The sequence below is a fragment of the Netta rufina genome, assembly GCF_964035555.1.
Source record: "Netta rufina genome assembly, chromosome: 17".
Taxonomy (NCBI): Eukaryota; Metazoa; Chordata; class Aves; order Anseriformes; family Anatidae; genus Netta; species Netta rufina.
This window is the reverse complement of record NC_140141.1, coordinates 6575202-6600750: the sequence shown is the minus strand read 5'-3', so window position 1 is coordinate 6600750 and position 25549 is coordinate 6575202. Positions and strand designations below refer to the sequence as shown.

General features: G+C 55.8%; 5 protein-coding genes across 6 annotated transcripts; 4 read left to right on the top strand and 1 right to left on the bottom strand.

The window, feature by feature from the left end:
* Positions 1-3497: 3497 nt before the first annotated feature.
* On the top strand, positions 3498-4774 carry CHCHD10 (coiled-coil-helix-coiled-coil-helix domain containing 10). The gene is made up of 4 exons (XM_084297176.1): positions 3498-3594; positions 3678-3855; positions 3931-4084; positions 4512-4774. The coding sequence occupies exons 1-4, from the start codon at positions 3539-3541 to the stop codon at positions 4529-4531; spliced, it is 408 nt and encodes a 135-aa protein (XP_084153302.1). The 5' UTR covers positions 3498-3538; the 3' UTR covers positions 4532-4774.
* A 1220-nt stretch (positions 4775-5994) lies between these two features.
* LOC311215965 (uncharacterized protein C22orf15 homolog) lies at positions 5995-8586 on the bottom strand (the record flags this gene model as incomplete). Its single annotated transcript, XM_084297423.1, has 6 exons — positions 5995-6110; positions 6570-6644; positions 6997-7157; positions 7226-7458; positions 7843-7896; positions 8575-8586. The coding sequence occupies 6 exons, from the start codon at positions 8584-8586 to the stop codon at positions 5995-5997; spliced, it is 651 nt and encodes a 216-aa protein (XP_084153549.1).
* Positions 8587-11938: 3352 nt separating this feature from the next.
* LOC311215907 (uncharacterized protein) lies at positions 11939-16521 on the top strand. Of its 2 annotated transcripts, XM_084297329.1 has the most exons (6): positions 11939-12026; positions 12822-13175; positions 13509-13865; positions 14916-14990; positions 16103-16245; positions 16372-16521. In XM_084297329.1, the coding sequence occupies exons 1-6, from the start codon at positions 11981-11983 to the stop codon at positions 16423-16425; spliced, it is 1029 nt and encodes a 342-aa protein (XP_084153455.1). In that variant the 5' UTR covers positions 11939-11980; the 3' UTR covers positions 16426-16521. The 2 variants fall into 2 exon arrangements, with proteins under 2 accessions (XP_084153455.1, XP_084153456.1); XM_084297330.1 differs by lacking the exon at positions 14916-14990.
* Positions 16522-17952: 1431 nt separating this feature from the next.
* VPREB3 (V-set pre-B cell surrogate light chain 3) lies at positions 17953-18552 on the top strand (the record flags this gene model as incomplete). The annotated part of the gene is made up of 2 exons (XM_084297422.1): positions 17953-18001; positions 18224-18552. 2 exons carry the CDS (start codon positions 17953-17955, stop codon positions 18550-18552), a joined length of 378 nt encoding a protein of 125 aa, XP_084153548.1.
* A 753-nt stretch (positions 18553-19305) lies between these two features.
* LOC311215738 (vacuolar protein sorting-associated protein 29-like) lies at positions 19306-21581 on the top strand. Its single transcript, XM_084297059.1, has 4 exons — positions 19306-19341; positions 19651-19839; positions 20400-20635; positions 21200-21581. Exons 1-4 carry the CDS (start codon positions 19339-19341, stop codon positions 21315-21317), a joined length of 546 nt encoding a protein of 181 aa, XP_084153185.1. The 5' UTR covers positions 19306-19338; the 3' UTR covers positions 21318-21581.
* Positions 21582-25549: the final 3968 nt, after the last annotated feature.

Sequence of the window (25549 nt, the reverse complement as noted above, 5' to 3'; positions counted from 1 at the left end):
AGCAAACTGCAGCCTTACCACTCAGATCCTTCAGCTACACACGAAACAAATGTGCCCTGACTTTTTTGTTGTATTGCTTATGGGTACTCTGGTGTGGTGAAGGAAACAAAACAGGGCTCATGTTTGCCATCTTGTCTCAGCAGGTGAATTCACATTGCTCCCAGTGATTCCTGTCCTCGTGGTCCGAGTAGATGCTGGAGGTGATTTGGAAGAGGTGATTTCTTGGCTAGGACTAATGGAGGAACTCAGGGACACGCAGGCCCTTTTTAAGTCGCAACTAATGGCATCAGCCCTTGACTGGGATCAGCACACGGCTCCTCTTTCCGCACCAGGAGACCAGGGGAATCCCTCGTGCAAGGTTTGGAGTTCACGACTCAGCAGTCTGTGCAGCAGCTGGGAGGCCACAGCCCCCTGGAAAAATGAATCCAGCTTCCCCGCTGGGTGCCTTTCTGCACAAGCAGGTTACTGGGGGGGGGTAGGGGGATGGGTAAATGCAGAAATGTTCTTACACCTCTCAGGATCCATGGGCATGGCTGAGAAAAACCTCTTCTGATGGGGAAGGGCTCTCTGAAAACCCTGAGCAGAGCAATCTAGCTGGTAGCTCAGGTGTGCTCCAGCAGCCAGGCCCCGGGTTTCAAACGGGGAGCACTCGTGACATGAATGGATTCAAGTCAGGAAGAGCCTTCGCACCGACAGTGGGCTTACAGGAATGAGTTAAAATCATTTTGTTTGCTTTGTGAAATTTATTAAAAACTACATTGTTCATCTGCTGAAACTTCACAGCTGTTGAGATTGCCCTCAGGGCAAACCACATCCAAGAAATGGCATGTAGATCTTGGGAGCACAAGACTTGAAAGCTGAAACTGCGCTCTGCAGCGCTGCCTTCGCTTCCCGTGCAGTCCTGTCGAGCCATCTGTGGCTCCTCCAGTTCGACACCACAATTCTTAATTCCTCCCTGTTCTCGTCTTTGACTCTCACAGTGGAGTCAACCCTGCAGTGCAAGCATTTCATTTCAAAGCCTTGTGTTTTGGCTAAAAAGGGACAGAGGAAAGATGCAGGTGGCAAAGAGATCTGTGTGGGAAGTGGGTGCTCAGAGCCCGTGGCGTTCAGTGCGAGGTGCAACCATGCGCCATGCTGCAGCAGATGTGCCATCGGGTATCACCTCCCTCTGATGTTACTGTTTAATTGTCCCTCGGAGGAGCCATCAGAGAGGCAGCACTGCAGAAAATGAGCCCATGAGCCCATGTGCTCATGAAAAATCTGTGAATTCCTTGTAGTGGCAGCAGCTTGCTCGATTTTGTATTGTCAGTTGCAACTTGTTTGCAAAAAACTTCACAGGATAAAAAAAGTGGGGCTTGCATATTTAGGTCTGACTTGAAAGCTCTGTACAGACTTGGGAGTCTGAAATCAACCACTCAGCACAAACCAAATTAGGGCCAGCCAGGGCTCAAAGATACAAATACAAACAGGACATGAGAAACCCACTGACTGCAATCTATTCAGTCATAAATGATTCACGGAGTAATTTTGAGTAACAAACACATTGGTAAGAACTGGAGGTTTTGTTTCTTTTTTTTTGGGATGGCCCACAAACAAAAACATTGGCTAATTCATCAGACGCTTTCTTTTTTCTTTGAATAGTTTGCCCAGATCCCTGAGCAACCACCCCGTGCAATTTGCTGTTAACCTAAATAACTCGAATTCAGGTACACCCATAGCACTGCCCAGATCTGCCCATGCACGCAGTAATTAGGGCACTCCAAGCGCCAACCTGTAGCTGGGGAGGCAGGAGGCTCTGCAGGCATCTCCCGGTGGCTACCTGCTGGTGGAAGGGATGCGCCGCGCCGCCGCGTCCCTCCCTGCAGCCGCCTGGAGAAGGCTTTGTGGGAACCTGGGGGTGGCACCATGCCCTCAGCAGCCGCCCTGCGAGACTGGGAAAGAAAGGGCGGCCGTCTGTCGCCCCGATGGAGGGGAAGGAGACGTGTGAGAGACCCGTGGAGGCAGAGCGTTGCATTCCTTACCTGTGAAATAACCCCGTGAAGTCCAAATGCTCGGGGAATTCCTAGATCGCTGTAGCAACATCTCAGCGGTGACAGTGTGAGGATTTAAGTGAGGCTGGCTCCGAAGGGGGAGATTGTTATCTGCTTTCAGACCAAGAGGGAAAGCAGTGGGAAAAACGAGACCCACTTTTTACAAACCTTGTCCTCCCTGATCCTGCTGCTAACTGGAGAGGGCCTGCCAGCGTGCTGAGTTACTGGGAAAGGACCATTTTTGACTGAATCGTTCCAGAACTAGTCAGGAATTAAGTTAACTGCTGACTTTCAGATTTATGGGTCCCTTAATCCTAAATTACCTTTTAAGTGTAAGCAAGCCCTAATACTTGCTATGTGAGGAGGGATCTTCTGGAGCAGAAGAGGGAGGCAGAAACAAGTTACCTGATGACCCAAAGATCGCATTTAGCCTGAAAAATAGAGGGAATTAGCAGGTTTGGGCCCTGCTGTGGGGATGCTCAGCTGCAGACGGGCTGTGTGAAACAACCCCCAGAGGAGAGGCGCTGCCAGCACGGCTGTGCTGAGGGACGAGGTGCTGCTGGAGCGGGACCTGGGCACAGGGGCTGGGGGCACAGGGCTGCGAGTGGGGCTGTGCCCGCAGAGCCTCGTCGAGCAGACACATGGAATTACCTCATTAGCAAAGTGTCGGTGGCCAGGCTGCTCAGCACCTAGCCTTCCTCACAGCACGCAACGACTTTAATTAACCAAAGCGAGGGGTCCCAGAGGAGCAGCTTAAAGGGACGCCCTCAGCTTGAAGCCCAGGCACCCTCAGCAAGTTGTTGTGTGCGTGGTGGGACCAGGCAGCCTTCATTTCCCAGGGCTGGATGTCTCGCGTTCCCTACACCCCCCAAATCCCCTGCAGCACGTGCCCAGCTTCGTTTTGGGACCGTGGACGCTGGCGCAGGGAACAGGACGCGGTGCGGTACCTCCACACTGCTGTGTGGAGCTGGGTCCCTTCGGGGGGCTTCCTCCCAGCAGGGTGCTCTCTGAGTTTGTCCTTTTCTCCCCTCCTCCCCTTTTTTTTTTTCCTCAGCTCCTGTCCCCCTCTGCTGGGGCGGCTGTGCCTTGCAGGGCCGGGCTGGCTGCAGGAGCTGTGAACGCCCTTCCCCCGGGGACTGGGGCTCGGAGGGGGCACAGGGGCAGCTGCTGCCACCCCGGGGCTCGTCACGGGCACTTTGCCAGTCTGGCAAAACGTATCTCCCGTGTGTTAGTGGGGGAAAGGCAAACGCCGAGTGTAACAGGCGGCTGCTCCCCCTGAGCCCGCCGTGCCCTCAGCTGAGGCGCGGCCCCGCGCGCCCCCTGGCGGCCCCGAGCGCGCGCGGGCACGGGGCCGCCCCCCCGTGTGGCAGGGCAGCCCCTCCTGCCCTCAGCAGGGCGAGGGCGGGCGCGGCTTCGGGAGCGGCGGGCGCGCATGCGCGCGGCGTCACGTGGCGGCGGGGCCGCCTTTTAAAGCGGCGCGCGGGGCGGGCGCGGGGCGTTGTGAGGCGATGGCGCGTGGCGGTAGGAGCGCGGCCCGGCCCGCGGCGGCACCGGCACCGGCCAGGTACGGGCGGGGGGGGCCCGGGGGGTCCCGGCGGGGCTCCGCTGCCGCCCTCCCGCCCTCCCTGACCCACTTTTCTCCCGCAGCCCGGCCCCGGCCGCCCCGGTGCCGGCGGCGCAGCCGGCGCAGCCCGGGCTGATGGCGCAGATGGCCAGCACGGCGGCCGGCGTGGCCGTGGGCTCCGCCGTGGGGCACGTCGTGGGCAGCGCCCTCACCGGAGCCTTCGGCGGCTCCTCCGAGCCCAGCAAGGCGGCCCCGGTGCAGGTAGGAGCCTGAATGTCCTTGCGGGGCTGTGCCGAGGGGCCCCGGCCGTGCCCTTGACCCCGTCCCCGCCCGCAGGAGCCCCGGCAGCAGCCCCCGTACCAGCAGCAGCCGCCCTTCGGGCCCTGCCACTACGAGGTGAAGCAGTTCCTGGAGTGTGCCACCACCCAGAGGGACCTGACCTTGTGCGAGGGCTTCAACGAGGCGCTGAAGCAGTGCAAGTACAGTAACGGTGAGTGTGGGTGAGGGGGGGTGGGAGCTGCGGCTGGGAGAACGCCAGAGGGGTTAAAGGCTGTGCAAACAGGCTGCCGGGCGAGCCGTGCCCTGTAAGGCTGCACGTAGGAAGTGGTTCTGCCCGTGTGAGTGCCTCTTGTGTCACCTGGAATGCCGAAGGGAACCAGAAAGGGCAGGACAAGTGGCCCTGGCTGTGTCTGTAAAGGTGACAGGATTGTAGATAATTCCACAGAGCTTCCTTTTTGCTGCCCTGAGAAGCCTGCTGCTTTCACCACTTGCTTTCCTAGTTCCTGCTGCACCTGTTAATAGTAGATTTCAGTCCTTATGTCTTAGTCGTAAGGTGATCACCTTAAGTAGGAGAGTTTTTATTTAACTGCAGCTGCTGGAATGTGCACCTAATGCTGACCTTGTTTTCTCCCATGCAGGTGTTTCCTCTCTCCTGTGAGGAATCTGCCCACTTGTAGGGAGAAGAAGAGCCTGGTGTAGAGCCCTGATGCCTGCAAGGAGTGGAAGGAAGGATGGACAGGTGATGTGCTGGAGGGAACAGGCTGACCAGATCGGAGTCTTCTAGGGGTAACTTACTTCTGGAGTAGTAGGGAAGTAAAGGAATGGTTGGATTTATGATTCTGGAGTTCAGGTAGTGCTGTATTTACTACAGAGAAATAAAGAAGCTTATTTGGAACCATCACCTGTGCTTTTTCTTTATTTAATACTTGAGCGTGAATTAAGCTACCCAAATATTACCCATATGATCCCCTTTCAGGGCCAGGCATGTCTTTGTGTATTTCTGCAAGCAGGAGGTGCAGCCCAGCAGCAAGAACTGTGCCTGCGTGGCTTGGCAAAAGCAGATCCACAACTGAGCTGAGACCGGAGTGTCAGCACTCCAGCCAGAGCAGGGGCTGGAGAGAGGTAATCTGAGATATCCGACAGTATTTTCAGTAACATTCTTCTTGCATTGATAATCTCTTCCTGAAGAGCTGTTCTGACCCAGGAGCTAGGAAAGCGTGACCTGTCTGTCTGCATGACTCGGATACAGCCAGCTGATCTTCCTTAGGGAGTTATGCAATGTTCCCAAGGTCACCAGCTGAAGGTGAAGCTCAGGGCTGCTTTCTATTTCTGCCATTATGGCAGATCAGCCTCGTTACGGCTGCCTGCGGGCTCTTCTCAGGAGACCCTGCTTGGCAGCAGATCTTAGGGGCTGCTCTTGAAGGTCCCGTTCCTTTCAAATGTCAGAACCTAAATGCTTGATGGAATTTTGGTGTTCTGAGCTGTGCCTGTCCCTAGCTGGGGTGCCTTGTGCTCTCCTGAGCGGTGGCCAAGTTAGAAAGGTGCCAGAGACTCATGGCCAAGCGCTGTTGTGTGCTGAGCTGCTCCAGTGTGAGCAGGGAGGAACCACTGTAAGGAAGTCTCACCTTGCTGCCTTCAAGAAATATTTAACATGGTGTGTGCTAGTCTGCGTGGAGAGGCTGATAGGGAAAACTATTGAGCATACCTGCAGTGAGTGTGTGCTGTCTTCTGACCCATCCTGGCAAGTTCCAGCAATGGTTCTGCAACTGACACCCTGGCTATCCCTTGAGCGACTTTTCCTGCTGACTGCAGGGGATGTGAGCCCCTAGGAGGCCCCTGCTGGTGTGGTGGTGTTCAGGGCAGGCTTACCCAGTGGGCTGAGGCAGGAGGTGTGGTTCCTTGCTGCTCAGTGCAGGTGGTGGTGTGGGAATGTGAATGACACCTTGAAGCAGGAGGCAGCTGCTTGTACCTGGCCAGGGTGCTGTCTGCTGCCAGTGCAGCTTTAGTTGTAGAACATCTGAAGAGAGTGGGGGTCCTGGTGGGGCTGGGGGCTCAGGCAGCACCATGGTGAGTCCTGGCGGTGGTCACTGCACTTGTGCTTGTTCCCATCAGGCCCTTTCCTCATCTGGGGGTGCTCTTCGGCTCTGAGCTCTTCTTGGGCTGAGCCCTCCTCTGCAAGGGGCCTTTCCTCCACTGCTCTCTCATCGGGGTGTTTGCCGAGAGCTTCTGCAGCCGATCTGTGGAGCAATCCCCAAGAGTTGGGTGCTTTCCTGCTGTGTCAGCTGCCCGCTGGTGCGTTAAGTGAGGAGATGCTGAGCTGGGAGGTGGGCATCAGAGTCCCCCCAGTTCGTGTTGTCCCTCCCTGCCTGTCCCCAGGAGCTGACTCCTTGCCCCACACCCCTCCCAGCTGTGGGGCTGTGCCCTGTACAGCTTGGTGTGGGGAGGGCGGGCAGTGGTGCTGCTGTTGTGACAGCCAGGAGGGGCTCTGCAGAGCAGCTCAGCCTGCTGCTTGTCTCTGATTTCACCTGGGGATACCCACAGGTGACAATAATGCTGCCACAGCAGTACCAGCCCCAAAGCTGTGCTCTGAGGGGGCATGGTGATGTGGAGGAGCTCTGTCCCCTGGATGGTGTACAGGGGGAGTCAGGCCTGCACCCTCAGCTGCTCTGGAGACACCTTGGGTGCCTGACTCTTACCTGCGAGGTCAGGGTGGTGTTTCCCCAGGTTCTCCAGTAAGGATTCGTAGCAGGTAGCTTCAGTGCTTTGTTCTCCTAGCAGCAGAATGGGAAAAGTGGGTCAGTCCCTATCTTGGCTGAAAATTGGGATCAAGACTTGGAATTGGGGCAGGTGGCTCTGTTGTGAGAAGCTCCTCCTCCAGAGCTGCTACCTCAGTCTCAGGATACAGCTCTAGTGTTTTTGTGAGCTGGCTTGTCTTTCTCCTGACAGCTACTGTGTGCTGTCCAGACAACTGCTGGGCAGACCCTGTCCAATGGCACAGTCTTGTTTGTAGGCTGTGACAAGGTGCCACTGGTGTGCGGGGCAGTTCCTGCAGTGCTGCCCACCCCTGCAGCACACCTGTCCTGGCCCGGAGGCTGAGTTGTGGTGCCTTGCTGAGGAACTTACTGATGACCCTGACGAGGATGTAGCGCTGCCTTTCCTGTAGGTATTTACTGGCATACTCAGCTGCAGGATTCTCTACTTTGCTCAGGTTCATCAGGGCCCCTGCTTCATCCACGAGGTCGATGCAGTCTGGAGGGGAAGAGATGTGAAGATCCCACGTGCCCCTTCAGCCTGCACAAGCTGGTACAGGCTTAGAGGTATTCCCCTTGGCAAGTTACGCTATGAAGACAACGTGTTGGGGTCTGCAGGGGAGGAGGTTTGCCTCCCCTGCGTTTTTGGGATGGGCTGCAACTCCCACACAACCCTTCTGGTACCCAATGCTGCTTCTCTAGGGGTCTGTCCCGGGGCGGTGGCTGCTCGCGAGCGCTCGGTACCTCCTGTCCCGCACTGACACTTCCTCCTCAGGTGGGCGGTGAGGACCAGCACGCGGCTCTGCAGGTTCACCAGCTCCTGGCAGTTGGCTGTGGGCAGGGAGTGAGAGGTGGGTAAGCGAGGTCACCCTAGATCCGGGGGCCCCGCTGACATCCAAGGGGGTGCTGTCACAGGCAGCAAAGCGGGGGGCCCTGCATGGCCTCTGAGCAGGGCTTTGAGCCTGTAGTGTTAGGGGCTGTGTCTGCTGTGCTGGGAACGCACCACACTAGTGGCTGGGATGAGCATTCTGATTTGGGGAAAGTTGTTCTGCTTGGTGAAGCATCTGTCCTTTAACTTAGGTTCCTTAAACAGGAGCAGGAAAAATCCACAAGCCCTGGCCCTGACATTCCCCTTCCACGAACTTGTCCAGGTCACGAGGGAAAGGAGCCGGGCATCTCAGCTGAGTCATCGGGGGACGTTTTGGCCATGAACTCTCACCGAGTGTGTCACGATGGAGAAATCCCCAGGGCTGACAAACATCAGCAGCCAGAGCTGGGGAGCCAATTGAAATAGCAGAGGGAGCAAAGGTGTAGGACCAAGTGTGTTTGGCAGCTGCAGCACTGAGTGTTTAGGGTCAGGTGAAGGCTCCTAGCCAAGTGGGGGCAAGGCCAGGACAGAGTCTGCCTGTTCCCTCATTCCCTGCTGTGGATATTGCACTCCGAAGCCAAGCTCTGGAGTTAGAGCAAGGGGAACCCTTCCCACAAAGCGGGGAGCAGAGGAACTGCTGGCAGCCGTCATTGCCTGGTGACTTCCTGCTTCTGTCTAGGCAAGCAAAGCCCCCTCCAGCGATTTCCTCAGAGCTGCAAGGCTGGGAACATGCAGCAAGGACAACCTGGAGGGAGTTCTACCCAGCAGGTGGTGCTGGCTGCCGCCCAGTAACCCACCCTTCGCCTGGCCTTCCTTCCTGTGGGTAACTGAGCTCTGCTGACATGGTTTTCCTCTGTGAGTCAGCATGTAGGGATTAAATATCTCCATCACGTAACTTTTTAAAGTAAATAGCTGGAGCAGAGCGTGCTGATGTGCTCTGGTAGAGCTCTGCTGCCCTGTTCCCTGGCCACGGGGCGCTGCTGTGCGTCAAGGTGCCACATCCCTCCCTCCGCATGGGGCCACCGCCTGGCACCGAGAGCTGCTTTGGAGCCGGTGCTCTCCCCATGTACCTCCGTATCTCACCGTGACGAACATCGTGCTTCCTGGCAGGGGCTGCAGGCAGCGGGGTGACAAAGTGCCTCGGTGTTGTGCGCCGAGAGGAGGGGCAGCGTTTCCAGCCAACACTGTGGTGGTTTCAGGAGCAGATTTCCCAGCAACAGGGAACGGCCCCTGCAGATTCCTGAGCTGCCTGTGGCTGGGCGCTGGGAGAGGAGGGGTAGAGCAGGGCTTGGTTAACGGCCTTTCAGGAGGCTGCTCTGAGTCTGTCTCTTCACTGTGCTGCTGATTCCTGCCCCTTGTTTGCCCTGCAGCCCCGCTGTGTGCCAGACTGTTACCTATGGAGTGGTGAGAAAATGGTTGATATTAATAAAGAAGGGGGAGATTTGGGAATGTGGCCATGGGGGTTGGAAAGCCCTGTGGTTGAGATAACATTAGACTCTTAATGATGAGGCCATCAGGAATATAAAAGTTTAGAGGGAACAAAGAAGGGTGATTCAGGAGACTCCATGCAGTCTCTGGTTTCTTGTTCTCCAGCCGTTAAGGCATGGAAGTTTCTGGGTGTTTGCTGTTGTTATATTCAAAGTTGTTTGACCAATGAAAAGTTGTTTTGAAAAGAACTGCTGTGGAGAGAAGGGTATAAGAGGGGAGCCTGCCCTCAAGATAAAAAAAAAAAAAAAAAAAAAAAAAGGCAATGCGATGTGATGAAGTCAATGTCATCAATAAAGAAGCAGAAAGAAGGAATGAAAAGGAACAGGCTAGCAGAACGGAGACCAGAATGGGAACAGACACTTTGCATTATGAAGATAGCTTTGGCCAAACTCAGCAAACTGCTCAGAGAAGCTCGTACAGAAAGTCACTGGAAATGGGCACACCGGAGCTGGGAAGAAGCTTGAGCTGAGAGAAGCGGAGCCAGCACACAACTGCCCCTTGCTGGTCAGCAGCTGCACATCATGGGGAATCATACATCCTTAGGAACAAAGACTGTCCTGGAAACCTTACAGCTTATTCTCGTTATTAACAATCAGTTAATGATCCTGAAATATGGGACCAAACCGAGGTCAAGGTGTGGGACTCTGCAACTAGAAATGACAAGGTTGCAGTGGGATTGCTCGGCACCTGGCGAGCAGTCTCTGAGGCCTTAAAGAGCCATGTGGAGCCACAACCACAAACGTGTGGCTTGCCAGACAGTGAGGGAGCTGCGGGCTCCTTTACTGATCCGACTGCTATGCCATGGGCCCCTCTGCTGCTACAGCCATCGCAGGCCTTTGCTGTTACGCCCCCTGCTGACGTGGACGTGCCTTTTGACCCAGGCTTACTGGCCTTGAAAAGGATGGACATGCTTTTCTTCGATCCGGGAAGAACGGGATACAGAAGGCCTGAAGACCGAGTTGCTTGACAGCTTAAAGCAAGACATATTGTTCAAAAGGAATGGACAATGGAGACTGTTAAGTCATGGAACTTAAAGGATTGTTTGTTACCTCTTCTGATTGTACGAATGTATAGGCATACTTGGGTTTAGTATGTAAAAGCGATGTTCTGTTTTTAGAAATGTTTGATGTTCATGTGTGCATGTTGGTGGAGCGTAGACTCCCTGCACACCCAGCGCTGTTTACTTGCCTTTTTACCTTTTTATAAGTATAAATATTACTAAATTCAGATTGAGTTGAGACTTCATTTATAACAAGATTGTGCCTGCATGGCTGTGCCTAGCATCGATGTGAGGGTGGCTGTGGGCTACTCTCTGAGGTGGTCGGATGTCACCAGCAGCACCTCCCCGATTACCCTGCCTGTTCTCATCCTGCCCTGGCCCACCAGGCAGTGGGAGCAGTGGGATGGGATGAGCTGACTGCAGCAGCTATTGCTGCCTGGCAGAGCAGGGAGGAAGCTGTAGGGCACAGCAATGAGCGCAGGGCGGTGCAGCAGGAGTCCTGCTCTGGGTTTTGCCCTGGCCTGACAGAGATAGCGATATCTTGGTCACTGACATATCAAGCGTGGGATGAAACCTGCGTATTTGGGTGAGTTTTTGTTCAATAAGCACAACCAGCAGGAGGGAATAGGCTGTACAGGGGGAGCAGGGGGCTGTGTTCACATTTGCTCTTGTGCTTTGCCCAGGCAGTTGCTGTCCTGCCCCTCTGTGCCACCAAAGCACTCTGCGTTGCTTGTGCAGCAGCTGCTTACCACCCATATGTTGCTGTGCAGGTGTTCAGCACTGCTTACAGGGCATTGCAACATCATCCCCTGTAGCAGCATTCCCTTTTCTTGGAGAGGTGCCAAGACCCACAGGTGAAATCCTGTCCTGAGGACCTGAATGGTGGGAGCTAGTACAGATGCTGAGGCACGAGGGCTGATCTGCAGAGAGCTGTGCTGTGTAGCCTGTACTCACAGCTCTGTGGACAAATCTCCTCTCTCCAAACCTCCTCACATGGAGAAAGGGCCCTATGGCTGTGCTTGATGCAGCAGGGCATGTGTGGGCAGAGATGTGCTCACAGCACTGCTCTTCTGATTCCTCTCCTGAGAAGCTGTGAAACCACAGAGCAGAGCAGAAGTCTGGTTCCCAGCAGCCTCTCAGAACTGGGGCCAGTTGTGCTGCAGCTCTCACTGCAGGGCCTGCCTAAATGCAGCTTGTTGTCCTCTGACCCTGGTTTCCAGATCTGACACCTTTGAGGGCTAGCTGTGCTGCAGCATACAGCTCTGGGCTGTGGAGAACCCATGTTTCCCTCACAGGTGCTGTGGTGTGGTTTCACAGCTCTCTCTAGCTCTCGCATCTGAGCCAAGAGATGACCACAGCAGGGGGGCTGTGTTCCAAGGCACTGGGAGAGTTTGTGCACCTCTGCTTGGTATTTCTGCTCTCACGGTGGTGATAGAGCCCAGTGTGGGTCGGGAGAGTCCCTGGAGCAAGCGGAACGGGCATGGAGAGCATGTTCCTGTGATTAAAAGTGATTCTTATGTGGAGGAAGTTGCCCCTTCACCCCAGCCTGGGTGTTCACACTCTGCCCTGCCCCAGGGGCTCATCCTCACGCCAGGGCAGCTTGGTGGGAAGGCACGGGGAACACTTTGCCCCCTGCCCCACAGGGGCTGTGTCCTCCAGCAGGTGGGCTCCTCTCCTGCCTCCGAGCACAGCAGGGGCCAGACCTGGGGGGCTGCCTTGGGCAGCCGAGAGGCTCGGGGCGACCCTGTGCCATTGCCTTGAAGCAGACCCCAGCATGACGGGCGCCTGCAGCCTCCCCGTGTCCTGGGCTTGGTCCCAAACGGATGTGACCTGGTGGGACAAAGCCACGCTGAGGGACAGCCCATGCTGAGGGCTGTTGGCGGAGCTGTTTACACCGTTCTGCGCGTAGCATGCGGGCAGCTCCTCCCTGCGAGGTGGGAGGCCGGGTGCTGCTCACAGGCCTCCTCCTGTCTTGGCTGCTGGAGTGCGCCCGGGCTGGGCATGGCGCTTGCCCTCACCCTCCTGCCGCTGCTGCTCCTGCCCCGGGGTAAGTGCCTGCTCTGTCCCCTCGCCCTGCTGGGAGGCACTGGGACTGAACCGCCTCAGCCCCGCCCTGGTTTGAAGTTTTTTGGGTGGGTGTGCTTGGGAAGCCTTACTCCCTCACGCAGCTTGTTGTCCCCAGTCACGCTGGGCCTCCTTAGAGACCCTTGAAATTGAGGGAAGCGATCAAACAGCTCCCGATGTCTTCTGCAAAAGTGCCTGGGTGCTGAATTGGAGCCAGAAATACTAGCTCAGAGGCACAATGTAAGGAACCTGTGTGCATCCGTTTGTTGATCAAGATATAATGTGCTGATAGCCAAAAATAATAAGCCTGCTAGGTTTTGACAGTTGCTGGGGTGAAACCTTCCCTGCCACTTCCCCATCGCGTATTTCAGTTGATGAGATCTTTCCTTCTACAGGGTTGCTGTTGTCTAGGCAGCCCGCCTGGCACTGGGTAGGAAGCTGTTCCTGGCAGAGCTCTGGGCTGTCTCTGAGTGGGGATGTGCCAGCTGCAGTAACTGGGTCTCCCATGGCTTTAGGGTTTACTGGGCATGCAGATGAGCCCAGGCTTCCTGCGGCTGTGTCTGGAGCTAGGGACAGGTTTAGGGAGGGAGAAGTTGGTTGGGGCATCCTTGTGCCCCCCAAAGAGATGGAAGTGGTGGGGTAGCTGTCGGGCCCTCGCCTGGGGCGTTTGCTCTGTGCTCAATACCTGAAGGCAGCGCAGTGGTGCAGGATGGAGCCAGTGAGCCTGCTGCTTGCCTGGGAGCAGGAGTCGGGGCTCTCCTCCAACTCTCGCTTTCAGGTGCGGGGACTCTTGGACATCCTCAGAGTCAAGTGGTTCTCGTGACCGAAGGGGAGCCTGTGGTGATGGAGTGTCCCTTCCGCAAGCACAACGGCAGCGGTGATTCCTTCCATGAGTTCATCTGGAGCCATAGGAACATCTCGAGAAGGATCCTGCAGTTTAGGTTTGCACGGCCCAATGCCTCCTGTGTGCATCGCAGCGAAGGTCACTTCAGCGGCACTGTGGATTTTGCAAGGAGCGTGAGCTTTCTCAACATCTCACAGGTGCTTATGAATGACACTGGCCCTTACCACTGCTATGTGAAGATAGGGAGCAGCAACCCGACCGAAAAGGTGACTCACCTGCTCGTTAGAGGTGAGTTCGTCTCTCCTGCTTTCCCCTTTCTTTCCCTCCAGCATTCCACCTGTGCATCCCTGAGCAAGCGTAGCCCTCTCTTGTCATCGAGTGGCTTCCCCAGGCCTTTGGGAAGTGTTGGACAGAGCTCAGGCAAGGGACCTGCCCCTGTGGTGGGAAAGGGAGAATGGTTTGCATTGCAGCACCTGGCCTTACAGAGCTCTGTTTTACGTTCCCACTGGTTTGTGCAGCGCCAACAACTTTTGTGGGAACGGTGCTTTTCCCGAGCTGGCGGTATGCAGGCATCAAAGCAGCTCTGACATGACCACCCACATGAACCTCTCTTCTTTGTAGGTCAGCAGCCGTGGGCAGCCTCTGGGGGCCTCAGCTTCTCTGTGCCTCGAGGAGGCGAAGTCACCTTGGTCTGTGACTTCCCTGCCAAGCTGCCCGGCAGCTTCACCTACCTCTTTTGGCTGCACAAGCAAGACCAGAGCCCACCCCGACTCGTGGCGTGGCACCTCATGTCCAGTTTCCAGAACAACAGCGGCAGCACTGGAAGTCGTTTCCAGAGCGTATTTGACATCGAAAATCACTGGAGCCATCTCAACATTACTGGGCTGGAAGAGAAGGACAGCGGCTGGTACCAGTGTGAGGGCGTGGGAGAGCTTTCAGGCTGGCAGAGAGGGACGAGAACCCACCTCGCTGTGCAAGGTGAGTTTGTTTTCTGGGACCTTGTGGGCAAGTGAAATCCTTCTGCTCTGCTAAAGCTTTGTATTTCACAGTCAGTCTAACCCACGGGCTAGATCTGCTCGGGGCTTGATGACAGGGTGCGTGTGACACTCCTCAGCTGGGACACATCCCAACGTGCGGGGTGCCTCTCGTTTGCCTTGCGCTGTCCTGCAGAGTGTGGGGAGTGCAGGCAGGCAGCAGCTGGAGCTGTGTCTGCAGCACGCTCCTACCTGCAACGGGCTGAGAGGGCGGGCTGCCCAGAGTGTGAGCTGCTGTTGTGCTGCAATGGTAAAGCTTTGCAGGGTCACAGAACATGAAAGTGAGATGCACGGATAAATTTAAAGTGATAACAAAAACCACAGAATGTCATCTGTGAAGAGACACGGGTTACGTGCCCCTTGCTGCAGGGGGTTATCTGGAAAAGGTACTGGTTGCCTTGATGGTTCAAGGTTCAGGAACCAATTTTCATCTCTACCTAATGATGACATGGATTTTTAATGCATTTACTTTAATGTGTACAAGTACCTTTATCCAGGGTAACTCAGTAACAAATCCCAGCAGAATTGTTTGCTGTGTTTGCAGCCCGGCCAATTAATGCAGAACACAGTTAGTTGCAATTATGCAGTAATTTGGACTCGCCATGACTCAACTGGGAAATACCAGATGCGAGGATGAAGCAGGCCCCTGTTCTGAAGTGTAGGACATGCCGTGTCCCTGCTGATTTGGTGCCAAAAAGATGTGATTCATATTTGAGGAGAAGCTCTTACAATTTGTGCTGGTTCTTGTGTTCCCGTTCCCTCATACTCACACCAGGGGCAGGCACCCTGCGTTTGATCATGCCCATGATGGGCCTCCTCACTGCTGTTAGCCTTTTTTCACAGCTTTTCCTCAATGTCTTACCCACGGCCCCCAGCTGCAGAGGTCGGAGCCTTCCACATTTTCACTGAAACCACCAACCCGCTGGCATGTTTGCACATCCCAGTGTACATGACAATATGAACTAGGAGTACAAGGCTGTGTTCTCCTTTCTAGGCTCCTCGGCTGTCCTGCTGGTTGTTTTGGGGAGTGTTGTGTTTGCTGTCATGGCTCTGTGCTCGTACTTTGTGTGTAAGTAATACTGGGAAGGAACACGGCTTCACCCAGTGTCATGGTTTAACCCGGCTGGCAGCTAAACACCACACAGCTGTTCGCTCACCCTCCCCCCTCCCTGTCTGGGATGGGGGAGAGAAATGTGAAAGTGAAGCCCGTGAGTTGAGATAAAGACAGTTTATTAAGACAGGAAAATAATAATAACAATAATGATTATAATAGTACTACTACTAATAATGTGTACAAACTAGTGATGCACAATGCAATTGCTCACCACCCACTGACCGATGCCCAGCCGAACCCCGAGCAGTCTGGCCCCCCACCCTGGCTAGCCACCCCTATCTATTGTTCAGCATGACCCCAGATGGTATGGAATACCCCTTTGACCAGTTTGGGTCACCTGTCCTCGGTCTGTCCCTTCCCAGCTCCTGCTGCACCCCCAGCCTGCCCTCTGGCAGGACAGTGCAAGAAGAAGCTGAGACGTCCTTAGCTTGGTATAAGCACTGCTCTGCAACAATTAAAACATCGGGGTGTCATCAGCACTCTTCTCATCCTAAGCCAAAACATAGCATTCTACCAGCTATTAGGAAGAAAATTAACTCTGTCCTAACTGAAACCAAGACACCCAGACATCACCTCAGGCCTTATCACAGCAGTGGTCTGAGCTGTATCCTGCGTTGCTGTGAGGACTCTGACTCTCCAGCAACATGGCCAGGCCCTCACCTGCCCTGTGCTGTGTCCTCTGCTGACACCTCGCTGCATCCCTTGTGGGCTCGGCCAAGCGTGGGGCACTGGGAGCAGCTGGGACTGGCGTGGGTGGCACTGCATCAGGCCGCTGCTCTCCCCTGCTGTCACGAGGAGGAGCGTGACAGGAGGCCGAAAGCTCCTCCATGGCCTGGTAGAGTATTAGGTAGAAGACTGCCGTGTCTTTCAGCAGTTGGTGTGATACAGGGTACAGCCTTTGGGCTGCAAGGAGGTGCAGAGCAGCACATTATATTGAGGTAAATCCGTCAGTAAAATCCTTCTGCTAGTGACCAGTCCCAGTCTGTGAGCAGGGAGGCTGTGTTAGAGCCGTGCTATTTCAGCGGGGGCTGATCCAGCAGAGCTGTATCCCCTCTGCTCTGCTTCAGACAAGCACCACATGAAGCTGAGGAGGCAGCGCACCGTGCAGGATGCTTCGGATCCCTGCCACAGGCCCGCAGAGGATGACACGAGGCAGCCCGCAGGAGGGGAAGCTGTCAGTGCCAGCGCTGGCAGCACAGCAGAGTACAGCGTGAGTGGGGTGCCGGGTAGAGCACAGCCACTGCTGGCTCCTGCAGCAGTGCAGGGGTTGGCGATGGAGCCCTGGGGCCAGGGATGGGGCTGCTGGGTGGTAACTGAGGCTGTTTTTTGTTCACAGCTCCTCACTTTCCCGGGAAGGAACACCGCTGCAGGGGACCAGGGACAACGATGACAGTCCAGGAAGGCCCAGTGGGACGCGGGGAGCTGTGCTGGGCTTCCTGTACTCATGGCACTGTGAATAGTTCCCCTCCACTGCGAATCATGCAAAGGTCCCTAGCAAAGCCTTCTCTCCCTTGATGGTTGTTTTTTGTATTCAATTAAAGCCTCTCGAGGACAGACTGTGTACATTCAGTCTCTGCTCTACCTGGCTGTTCTGACTGCTTGTGGAGCTGGCTTTCAGCTGCTCTGTGTCCAGCCTGGCTCAGCCCAACCCTTGTACCATCCTCTGGGGCTGATGCTACCCACCAGGCACAGCCACGTCCTCCTCCCATGGAGGAAAAGCCTGGCAGCTCTGCAGGGTGAAGCAAGGCCTGCATGGGGACTCCTCTAACCCAGGGCAGGAGAGAGGTGCTGATGTCTCTGTTCCTGTCGCTGTCCTATCAATAAAATGCTCCAACACTGCACAGCGTCAAGGGAAGCACAGACAGCAAATCCCTGCCCAGCCCTGAGCAGCAGGGCCAGTGTGTTTCAGCCTCCTCGTGGGGTTGTACGACCACGGCAGCTGCGTGCCATAGCCCAGACACAAGGGGCCATGCAGTCCCACCAGGCACAACTGAAACCTTGCTGCCTCCTGTGCTGCGAGCATGCAGCCCACTCCCAGGCGATGTCATTATGGTGGCTTTGAGGAGCCTCAGCCACCACCTTTTGCTCTCATTTTGCTCTCACTGCTCCCCGGGGAGGCTGCGTCACAGTAAATTGGTCCAGGTTGCGTAGGAGGAAGTATTTGCTTTTGATAGACCAGCTGATAGAGGAGACAAAAAATAGCTGAGCCGTTGGGCACGTGAGCCCTTGTTGAGACTACTGCAGCGTGTCGAAGCAGAGCGAACATCCGTCTTGCTGGCGGGCTATAGTACTCAGTCTTTGGGACCAGAGATGCAGCATTGGGATGGTCTAACGAGGCAGGACCCTGTCCCGGACCTCGTGGCTCCATTTTCCCTCAAACACAGAGCATGCCCAAACGCTCACAAAAATCTTGGGCTTAGAGATGCTTTGGGAGCTGGGCTGCAGAGCTGTGCGTGCCATGTGGTGGCGTTACAGACAGAAGGGCCTTCACACCCACTGATTCTGGCAGCTCTTTGCTTTACCGGTCTGCAGTCCTTCCTCACCAGACACCACCTGTGCTGCAGCCACAGCCCCCTGCACTGTGTCCCTCAGTAAATACCTTCTAGAAGGTCAACTTGTTTTTGGTGGTGTCCCCACGCTGTACCCCAGTACCAAAGGCAGTGGAGCAGGCTGACGTACAAGCTGTGCCTGGAGGCAAAGGTGTTGATGCTTGGCTCTCGCCCCACTGATTCAAGGCCCCTTGCTGAAGACCAGTTGCAGCAAATGGAGTGACACGGGCAGCTGAAGTCCCCCAGCCCCCTGTGTCATTTACATACACCTCACCAGCACCAGCAGCACAGCAGCCCGGGCTTGTGCAGTACCACAGCCTGTCTCCAAAACAGCCTCCCTTCCTTTGCTCCCCATCCTACTCCTTGCCATGGCCCTGGGCTTCGTGGTCCTGCTGCTGGTGGGGACAGCAGGGACAGGTAAGGGCAGGGTGGCTGTGCTAGCTGATGATGGGGAAGGTGGGCAGGACTGAGGTGTGTATGGGCGATGTTCAGCTGAGCTGGGAGGTTTGATCTAAAGCTGCATGGTGCAACGAGCAGGGCTGGGCAGTGGGGACACCCGAAGAGGGCAGGAGAATGTTTTGGGGCTGGGGGCGGTGGGGCACGGCTCTCCATCAGTAACCACATTCCCGGTACGTGCAGCCTGCCAGGCTCAGCAGGTGCTGACCCAGCCGACCACCGTGTTGGTGCTGCCTGGGCAGACCGCCCGGCTGTCCTGCACCCTCAGCCCCCAGTACAACATCACCGACTTCGGCATCACCTGGTACCAGCAGCGCCCAGGGCAGGCCCTCCGGTACCTGCTCTACTACAACTCGGAGTATGACAACCACAGACCCGCCAGGATTCCCGACCGCTTCTTCGCTACCAAAGACCTTGCCCGCAACGCCTGCATCCTCTCCATCATGGACGCCCAGGAGGAAGACAACGGCAGATATTACTGCTCGCTGTCCTCCACCAACAGCTGGCTGTAGCAGCGGGGAGTGAAACTGGCTTGCCCCACGCGCCGTGATGCGATGCAGGGCTGGAGAGAAGGGGCACAGACCTCCTCTGGCACGGTGCCGCAGTCGCCTCCCTCCCTCACCTTCCTCCCCTCCCTTCCCCTCACAGCCCCGCTCTCCCTGCATCCCAGCGGCGGTGGGAGCACGGGGCCGTGCCGCGGGGTGCCTGGGCTGGTGGCCGGCAGGGGCTGCAGTTTGATCAAGGCAATAAAAATGTTCGCTCCCCCACTACCGCGCTGATGGCTTCGCGTCTGTGCGCCCTGCCCTGCGCCGTCATCGTGCCGCCCCCCGCCGCCATTTTGTGGCGCCCCCCATGCCCCCCGCCGCCATTTTGTGGCGCCCCCCAGCGCTCTCCCGGCTCCTGAGGGAGGGGACAGGGGGCGCGGGGCGTCACGGGCGCCGCTGGGCGCTTCATACAAGCATAGGCACGCAGGGGGGGACGAGGCGTTTTTCCGTTAAATTCTCGCAGATTACGTAAAAAAGCTATGGGAAAAAGGGGGGGATGCTTGGGGGGGGGGGGCGGGGGGGGGGCACAACTCCTGAAAGTCCCGCTCGCAGCAGGGACCGCACCAGCGCGCATGCGCAGCACAGCCGCACACCCCCTCGGGGAGGGGGCTCTAGGGGGCGTGGCATGCATCACGTGGGGCGGAGCGGGCGCTGCCATTGGCTTGTGGGAGGGGAAAAGGAGGCACGGTACTTCCTGGTTACCGCAGTCCGCGTCGGGGTAACGGGGCGGGCGGAGCTCTGCGGCGCAGCACGATGGTGAGCGGTCGCCCCGCATCGCCTCCCACCGCGGGGCTGCGGCGGTGCCTCCGGGCCCCGAGGCTCGGCTTTCCGCGGTGCTCGCTGCGCCCCCGCTGTTGCTGGGTGGTGAATTCCCTCCGCCGGGGAGCGGGAGCCTGGAGCCCGCCGTGCTGTGCGGGGGGAGTAGCATGGGCCTGCCCTGCCGGCCCCTCGGGCACTGAGGGGCTGATCCCGGGCCTGTAAAGGCTGCTGGAATTAGCAAGCGCCCCGGAGCTGCTAACTGGCTTTGTAACGTGGCTTAAAACTCTCTCTTTCCTGTGTGTGAAGCTGGTGTTAGTACTCGGGGACCTTCACATCCCGCACCGATGCAGCGGTCTGCCTGTGAAGTTCAAGAACTTGCTGGTTCCAGGAAAAATCCAGCATATCTTGTGCACGGGAAACCTCTGCACCAAGGAGAGCTATGACTACCTCAGAACTTTGGCTGGGGACATTCACGTTGTTAGGGGGGACTCTGAGGTAATGTTCTTACTGCTCTTAATTCACCTGTTCACTGTCCTGCATGCTGTGGTTGTCTCGGTGGAGCCTGGGAGGTCCTTCAGTGTTAGCAATCACTGAGAGGTGAGGTGCTGGCATAGGAAAGACTGAAAAAATGAAATACCTTTCTAGATGTTTCTCATTGCATTTGCAACAAGGGAGGACTTAGTGTGCAGTGGTAAAACAGGCACTTAATTTGTACAAAGGCCTGTACAAGTCTGCTTGTGACTGTTGTGAAGCCACTGCAGCTTACTTGGGAGTCACAGGCACGGGGGACGTGTGCGTGTTTCCTTACTGCTGAGTAGCCCTGAAGGTCCTGATGCCCATGCAGTTCCTGTCGGGCATGAGATCCCAGTTCTTTGCTCTGCAGTTGCTCTTTGCTGGTGAATGGTGCAGGCATCCCCAGGTGTGTACACAGACAGAGGGAGGCACCAGGAGCTTGGCTGCTGATGGGTGGGTTTGTGTCTTGGATCGCATGAGCCTGCACGGTGTTAGTGAGGGCTCTTTGGCTGATCTCTAACCCTTGTGTTTCTCCTTCTCAGAGTCTGAATTATCCTGAACAGAAGGTTGTAACTGTCGGGCAGTTCAGAATTGGGTTGATTCATGGACATCAGGTTATTCCCTGGGGTGATTTGGCCAGCCTGGCACTGCTACAGAGGCAGCTGGATGTGGACATCCTCATCTCAGGACACACGCACAAATTTGAAGCATTTGAACATGAAAATAAGTTCTACATCAACCCAGGATCAGCTACGGGAGCCTACAGTGCTTTAGAAACGTGAGTGAAATGAGCTTGAACTGCCTGGTGTAGCACAGCTCATGCATGTTACCCCAAATCTGTGTGTTGAGCCCCCATGTTGCAGAGCAGTGCTGAGCAGCTGTGACATGCAGGTCATCTCTTCTCTCCCCAGAGAATGCAGCCTGACATTCCCCCTGTTAACGAGACTTTTAGTTCATGAATTGGGCCTGATGGCCTAGCACTGGCGTGTTTGCAGGCTCAGGAATCAGCCAGCACCAGAGGGGTGAGCTGCTGCAGCTTCTTGGAGTTGTCCTGCCTTCTGGTGCCTTCCAGGAGCTGCGTGCTGACCTCTTATAGGAAATGAGGCCTTTTGAGGCACAGGGTCTGAGCCACGCGGCAGCTGGGACATCCAATCTTGAGGGCTGTTCTTGGGAATTGCAGCTCTGTTTGAGCTGCTGCTGCCAGTGCCTCTGAGCTGTGGTAGTACCCTGATCCCTGCAGCCCTTTGCAATCAATTGTTTTAGAACACATTCACACAAAATAGCTTAATAACAAGAATTATAAGCTAATCCAGGTGACTGACAAAGTATGTTTTCATTCCAGGAACATTATCCCTTCGTTTGTACTGATGGATATCCAGGCTTCCACGGTTGTGACCTATGTCTACCAACTAATTGAGGATGATGTGAAAGTGGAAAGGATTGAGTTCAAGAAATACTGATACATCGTTAAACCTGCTTGCTAGCTTCTTGCTGCCTCCGTCCTGCTCTTCCCAGTTTAAATGGGGACAGGCCACGGGGGGGTGCTGTTGCAGCAGCATGTTCAGCTGTAAATGGGCTGTATCAGTGACTGGGAGCTCGTAAAGCTTAGTCTTGGTTCGTGGTGGAGGCTTGAAGCAGAAGAAACTTGATGAGTTTATCAAAAACATGTGTCCAAGAAGCAGGTGCTGTGCTCCTGGCCTGGAGACATAGCAATGGTGGTGGTAGCTGGGACTGAACATATGTAAGATAAGCATAGAATAAACCTATATTTTCATGTGACATGGTCCTTCTTATTATTCCTTAACTGAGAACGGGGGCAGGAACTGAGTCTGAGGGGCCTCTCTGGGGCCTGAAAGAGAGCTGCTGTTTGCTTCCTGAGCAATGCCATGAAACCTTTCTGCAGTGTCTGGAGCTGCCTGCGGACCGGTAACAGCTCTGATGGCCCTGCAGTCCCCTCCTGGTGCCTGTGTGAGGCCCGTGGTGGGCAGGAGGTGCTGCTGCAGCGTGGGGCTGTTGGTGTTGCCATAGATCACGGTGACAGGAGCACTGCCAGGGGTCTTCTGCTGGTACCAGCCATAGCCACCGCTACTCCCGGAGCAGGTGATCTGCACAATGTCTCCTGGATTCGCCAACTTTGAGGCTGGCTGAGTAAGTGTTGCCCATATCAGGGAACCTAGAGGGGGGGGGGGGGGAGGAAAACAGGGCTCAGTGAGTGCCCCACCGTGCTGCAGTGGGATGGGGATCGCCACCATCTGAGGAGCAGGGACTGCAGCCACGGCCACAGTGGAGCATCAGAGCCCAGCACAGAGGCAGCTCCAGCAGTAGCAGAAGGACTGGGCTGCCAGCATCAATGGGTGGCAGGGCTGGGGGTAGCGCAGTGCTATGCCATGGAGGGGACGGGGATGGTGAAAGTCCTGTCCCCAGAATCGCCTTCCACACAGCGAAGTAGAACAGGGAAGACACTCACAGCCATGGCCACCTGTGGAGACAGAAACCTTCCTCTTCTGTTGGGGAGAAGGGCAGAAAGCCTCCGTTTTTCCCTCTGGTCTGTACCTCTGGGATGCTTTTACCTCACTGGGCAGCTGAACTCGACCACAACCGTGCTCTTACTCCCCCTCCTCAGAAGGAAAGGGGAGGAAGAAAGTATACTGGAAGGAAAAAAGGAAAAGCTCACAGCTTGAGCTATGGAGGGTATAGTTAAAAGCAAAGGAAGAAAGGGGAAAAAAACATCGAAGGCCATGCGGAAGCACAGAAAGAGGAAAAGTTATTCTCTCACTCGCATCACCAAGTGATGCTGAGCCACATGCAGGACCATGATATGTGCAGTGGTTGTTTAGGAAGACAGATGGCTTTGTAATGAGAGCCCTCCTCTCCTTTCCCTGAGTGTGACCTCGTATGGTGTGCCATATCCCTTTGGTTGATTTGGGTTTGCTGCCTGGTGATGTCCCTTTCCCAACTCCTGTCCACCCCCGGGGAGCTGGGGGCAGTCCTGATGCTGTGCCAGCACCCCTCAGCACCAGACACAGCACCACTGTCACAGCAGTGGTGTTCTAGTGACATGTGCAGGGTACAGCACTATATGGGCCGCTGCAGGGAGAGCTAACTTGATCCCAGGCAGACCCGGCACAACCCCCACCCATTATTCCATGCCGTCTGTATCATACTCAGGCTCTACGTGCATCAGCACATTGTTCTTCCCATCAGCACCGTTCCCTGTCCTGTAACAGACACACAGACAAGTACTTCTATCACTTGACAATCCTCTCCCAAAATGTCCATAAGAACTGCTGAAGGTTATGACTTCATCTGCCGAAGTGGTCACTCAGGAAAAGCGGAGTAGGATAACTGGAGGCCAGCAACAGCTTCTGGACTGCATTTCCCTGCATCACTGAAACACCACCAGTGCTGTCGGAGCTCCTGCAGTAATAGACAGCCTTGTCCTTAGCTTGGACCCCAGGGATGGTTAACGTGTTTGTGGAACCAGAGAATCGTGAAGGGATGCCCGAAGGTCTCCTGGTGTCGTCATAGATCACGGTGACAGGAGCACTGCCAAGGGTCTTCTGCTGGTACCAGCCATAGTAGTTGTAGCTGCTCCCAGAGCAGGTGATCTGCACGGTGTCTCCTGGATTTGCAGTCTTCGAGGCCGGCTGAGTCAGCGCTGCCTGGACCAGGGAACCTGGAGAGGGAGAAGAGAGATGGGAGAAAACGGGGCTCAGCGAGTGCCCCACATGCATGGCCCTCACCATGTAGTAGCAGGACGGGGGTGGTCTCAGTGCCAAAACATCTTCCCACCCAGGGACCCACAGCCCCACACACAAACAACAGACAGAGTCCCAGGTCCACTGCAAGGAGAGCTGGAAGCAGTAGCAAGAGAGGCACCAACGGGAGCAGGCAGTTTGTCTGGGTACAATATAAATCCGTGCCTGTTTTAGGGACAGGAACAAGGCACACCAGCCAAGTGCTCCTGGTTAAGTGACACAGGGAGATGTGGAAGTGAGAAACAGACCAAAGCTAAATATGAAGGGCCTCTTCCAGTGCTGGTGTTCCCTTTCCAAGTCCATGGGACTGTGACAAGTCCATGTGACTACGACTACTACGACTGGTACTGTCCTCTGTGTGGCACTTGCTGAGCCCCGTTTTCTCCCCTCTCCAGGTTCCCTGGTCCAGGCAGAGCTGACTCAGCTGGCCTCAAAAACAGTGAACCTGGGAGACACTGTGCAGATCACCTGCTCCGGCGCTAGCGCTGATGGTAGTGGCAACTATTGGTATGGCTGGTACCAGCAGAAGACTCCTGTCACTGCCCCTGTCACTGCGATCTATAGCAACAACAACAGACCCTCGGGCATCCCTTCTCGATTCTCTGCTTCCACATCTGGCACCACGAACACATTAACCAACACTGGGGACCAAGCTGAGGACGAGGCTGTCTATTACTGTGGGAGCTACGACAGCAGCTATGGTGGTGTCGGGGTGTCAGAGAGCTATGAGGACGTGCTCCAAGGCCCTTGGCCCTGTCCCGCAGCTGCACAGTGAGGTGTGTGCATATGGACCACTCGCTGAGCCCCGTTCTCTCCCCTCTTTCCTCTTTCTCTGCAGGTTCCCTGGTCCAGGCAGCGATTACTCAGCTGGCCTCGAAGTTCGTGAACCCAGGAGACACCGTGCAGATCACCTGCTCCGGGAGTAGCGCTGGCAGTGATGGCAACTATTATTATGGCTGGCACCAGCAGAAGACCCCTGGCACTGGCCCTGTCACCGTGATCTATAACAACAACCAGAGACCCTCGGGCATCCCTTCACGATTCTCTGGTTCCTTATCTGGCTCCACATCCACGTTAACCATCACTGGGGTCCAAGCCGAGGATGAGGCCGTCTATTACTGTGGTGGCTGAGACAGCAGTGCTGGTGCTGGTATAGTGACACAGAGCAATGTGTAAGTGAGGGACAGACCACAGCTAGAAATGGAGACTTTCTACTTTTGTGCCTTAGAGCTGAGCAGGGCTGTGGGGCTGAGGCAGGTTCCTGGCTCCTCTGCATGGCCATAGCTGTGAGATTCCTCCCTTTTATGCCCCAGTGCCCTGGGGACGTCTCTGGGACCAGCCCAGGGTCTACTCATCCAACATGGTCACGGCCCGATCACTTCTCTATGGTTTGTGGTATTCAGCATCCCTAGTTCTGGGAGGTGTCCTTGCGAGGCTGTGGGTCTCTGGCCATGGGCTCAGTGTTCAGGGCTGTCAGTGCCTCGGTGTAGTAAGAACCTCAGGCTCAGAGGCCCCGTTCCGCTGCTTCTCAGTGAGGGCTGTATGTATGGGGTACTCCCTGAGCTCCGTTTTCTCCCACCTCTCCTCTCCCTCTCCAGGTTCCCTGGTCCAGGCAGCACTGACTCACCCAGACTCGAAATCGGTGAACGTGGCAGGATCTGTGGAGATCACCTGCTCCGGGAGTAGCTACGGCTACTATGGCTGGTATCAGCAGAAGACCTCTGGCACTGGCCCTGTCACCGTGATCTATAACAACAACCAGAGACCCTCGGGCATCCCTTCACGATTCTCTGGTTCCTTATCTGGCTCCACATCCACGTTAACCATCACTGGGGTCCAAGCCGAGGATGAGGCCGTCTATTACTGTGGTGGCTGAGACAGCAGTGCTGGTGCTGGTATAGTGACACAGAGCAATGTGTAAGTGAGGGACAGAC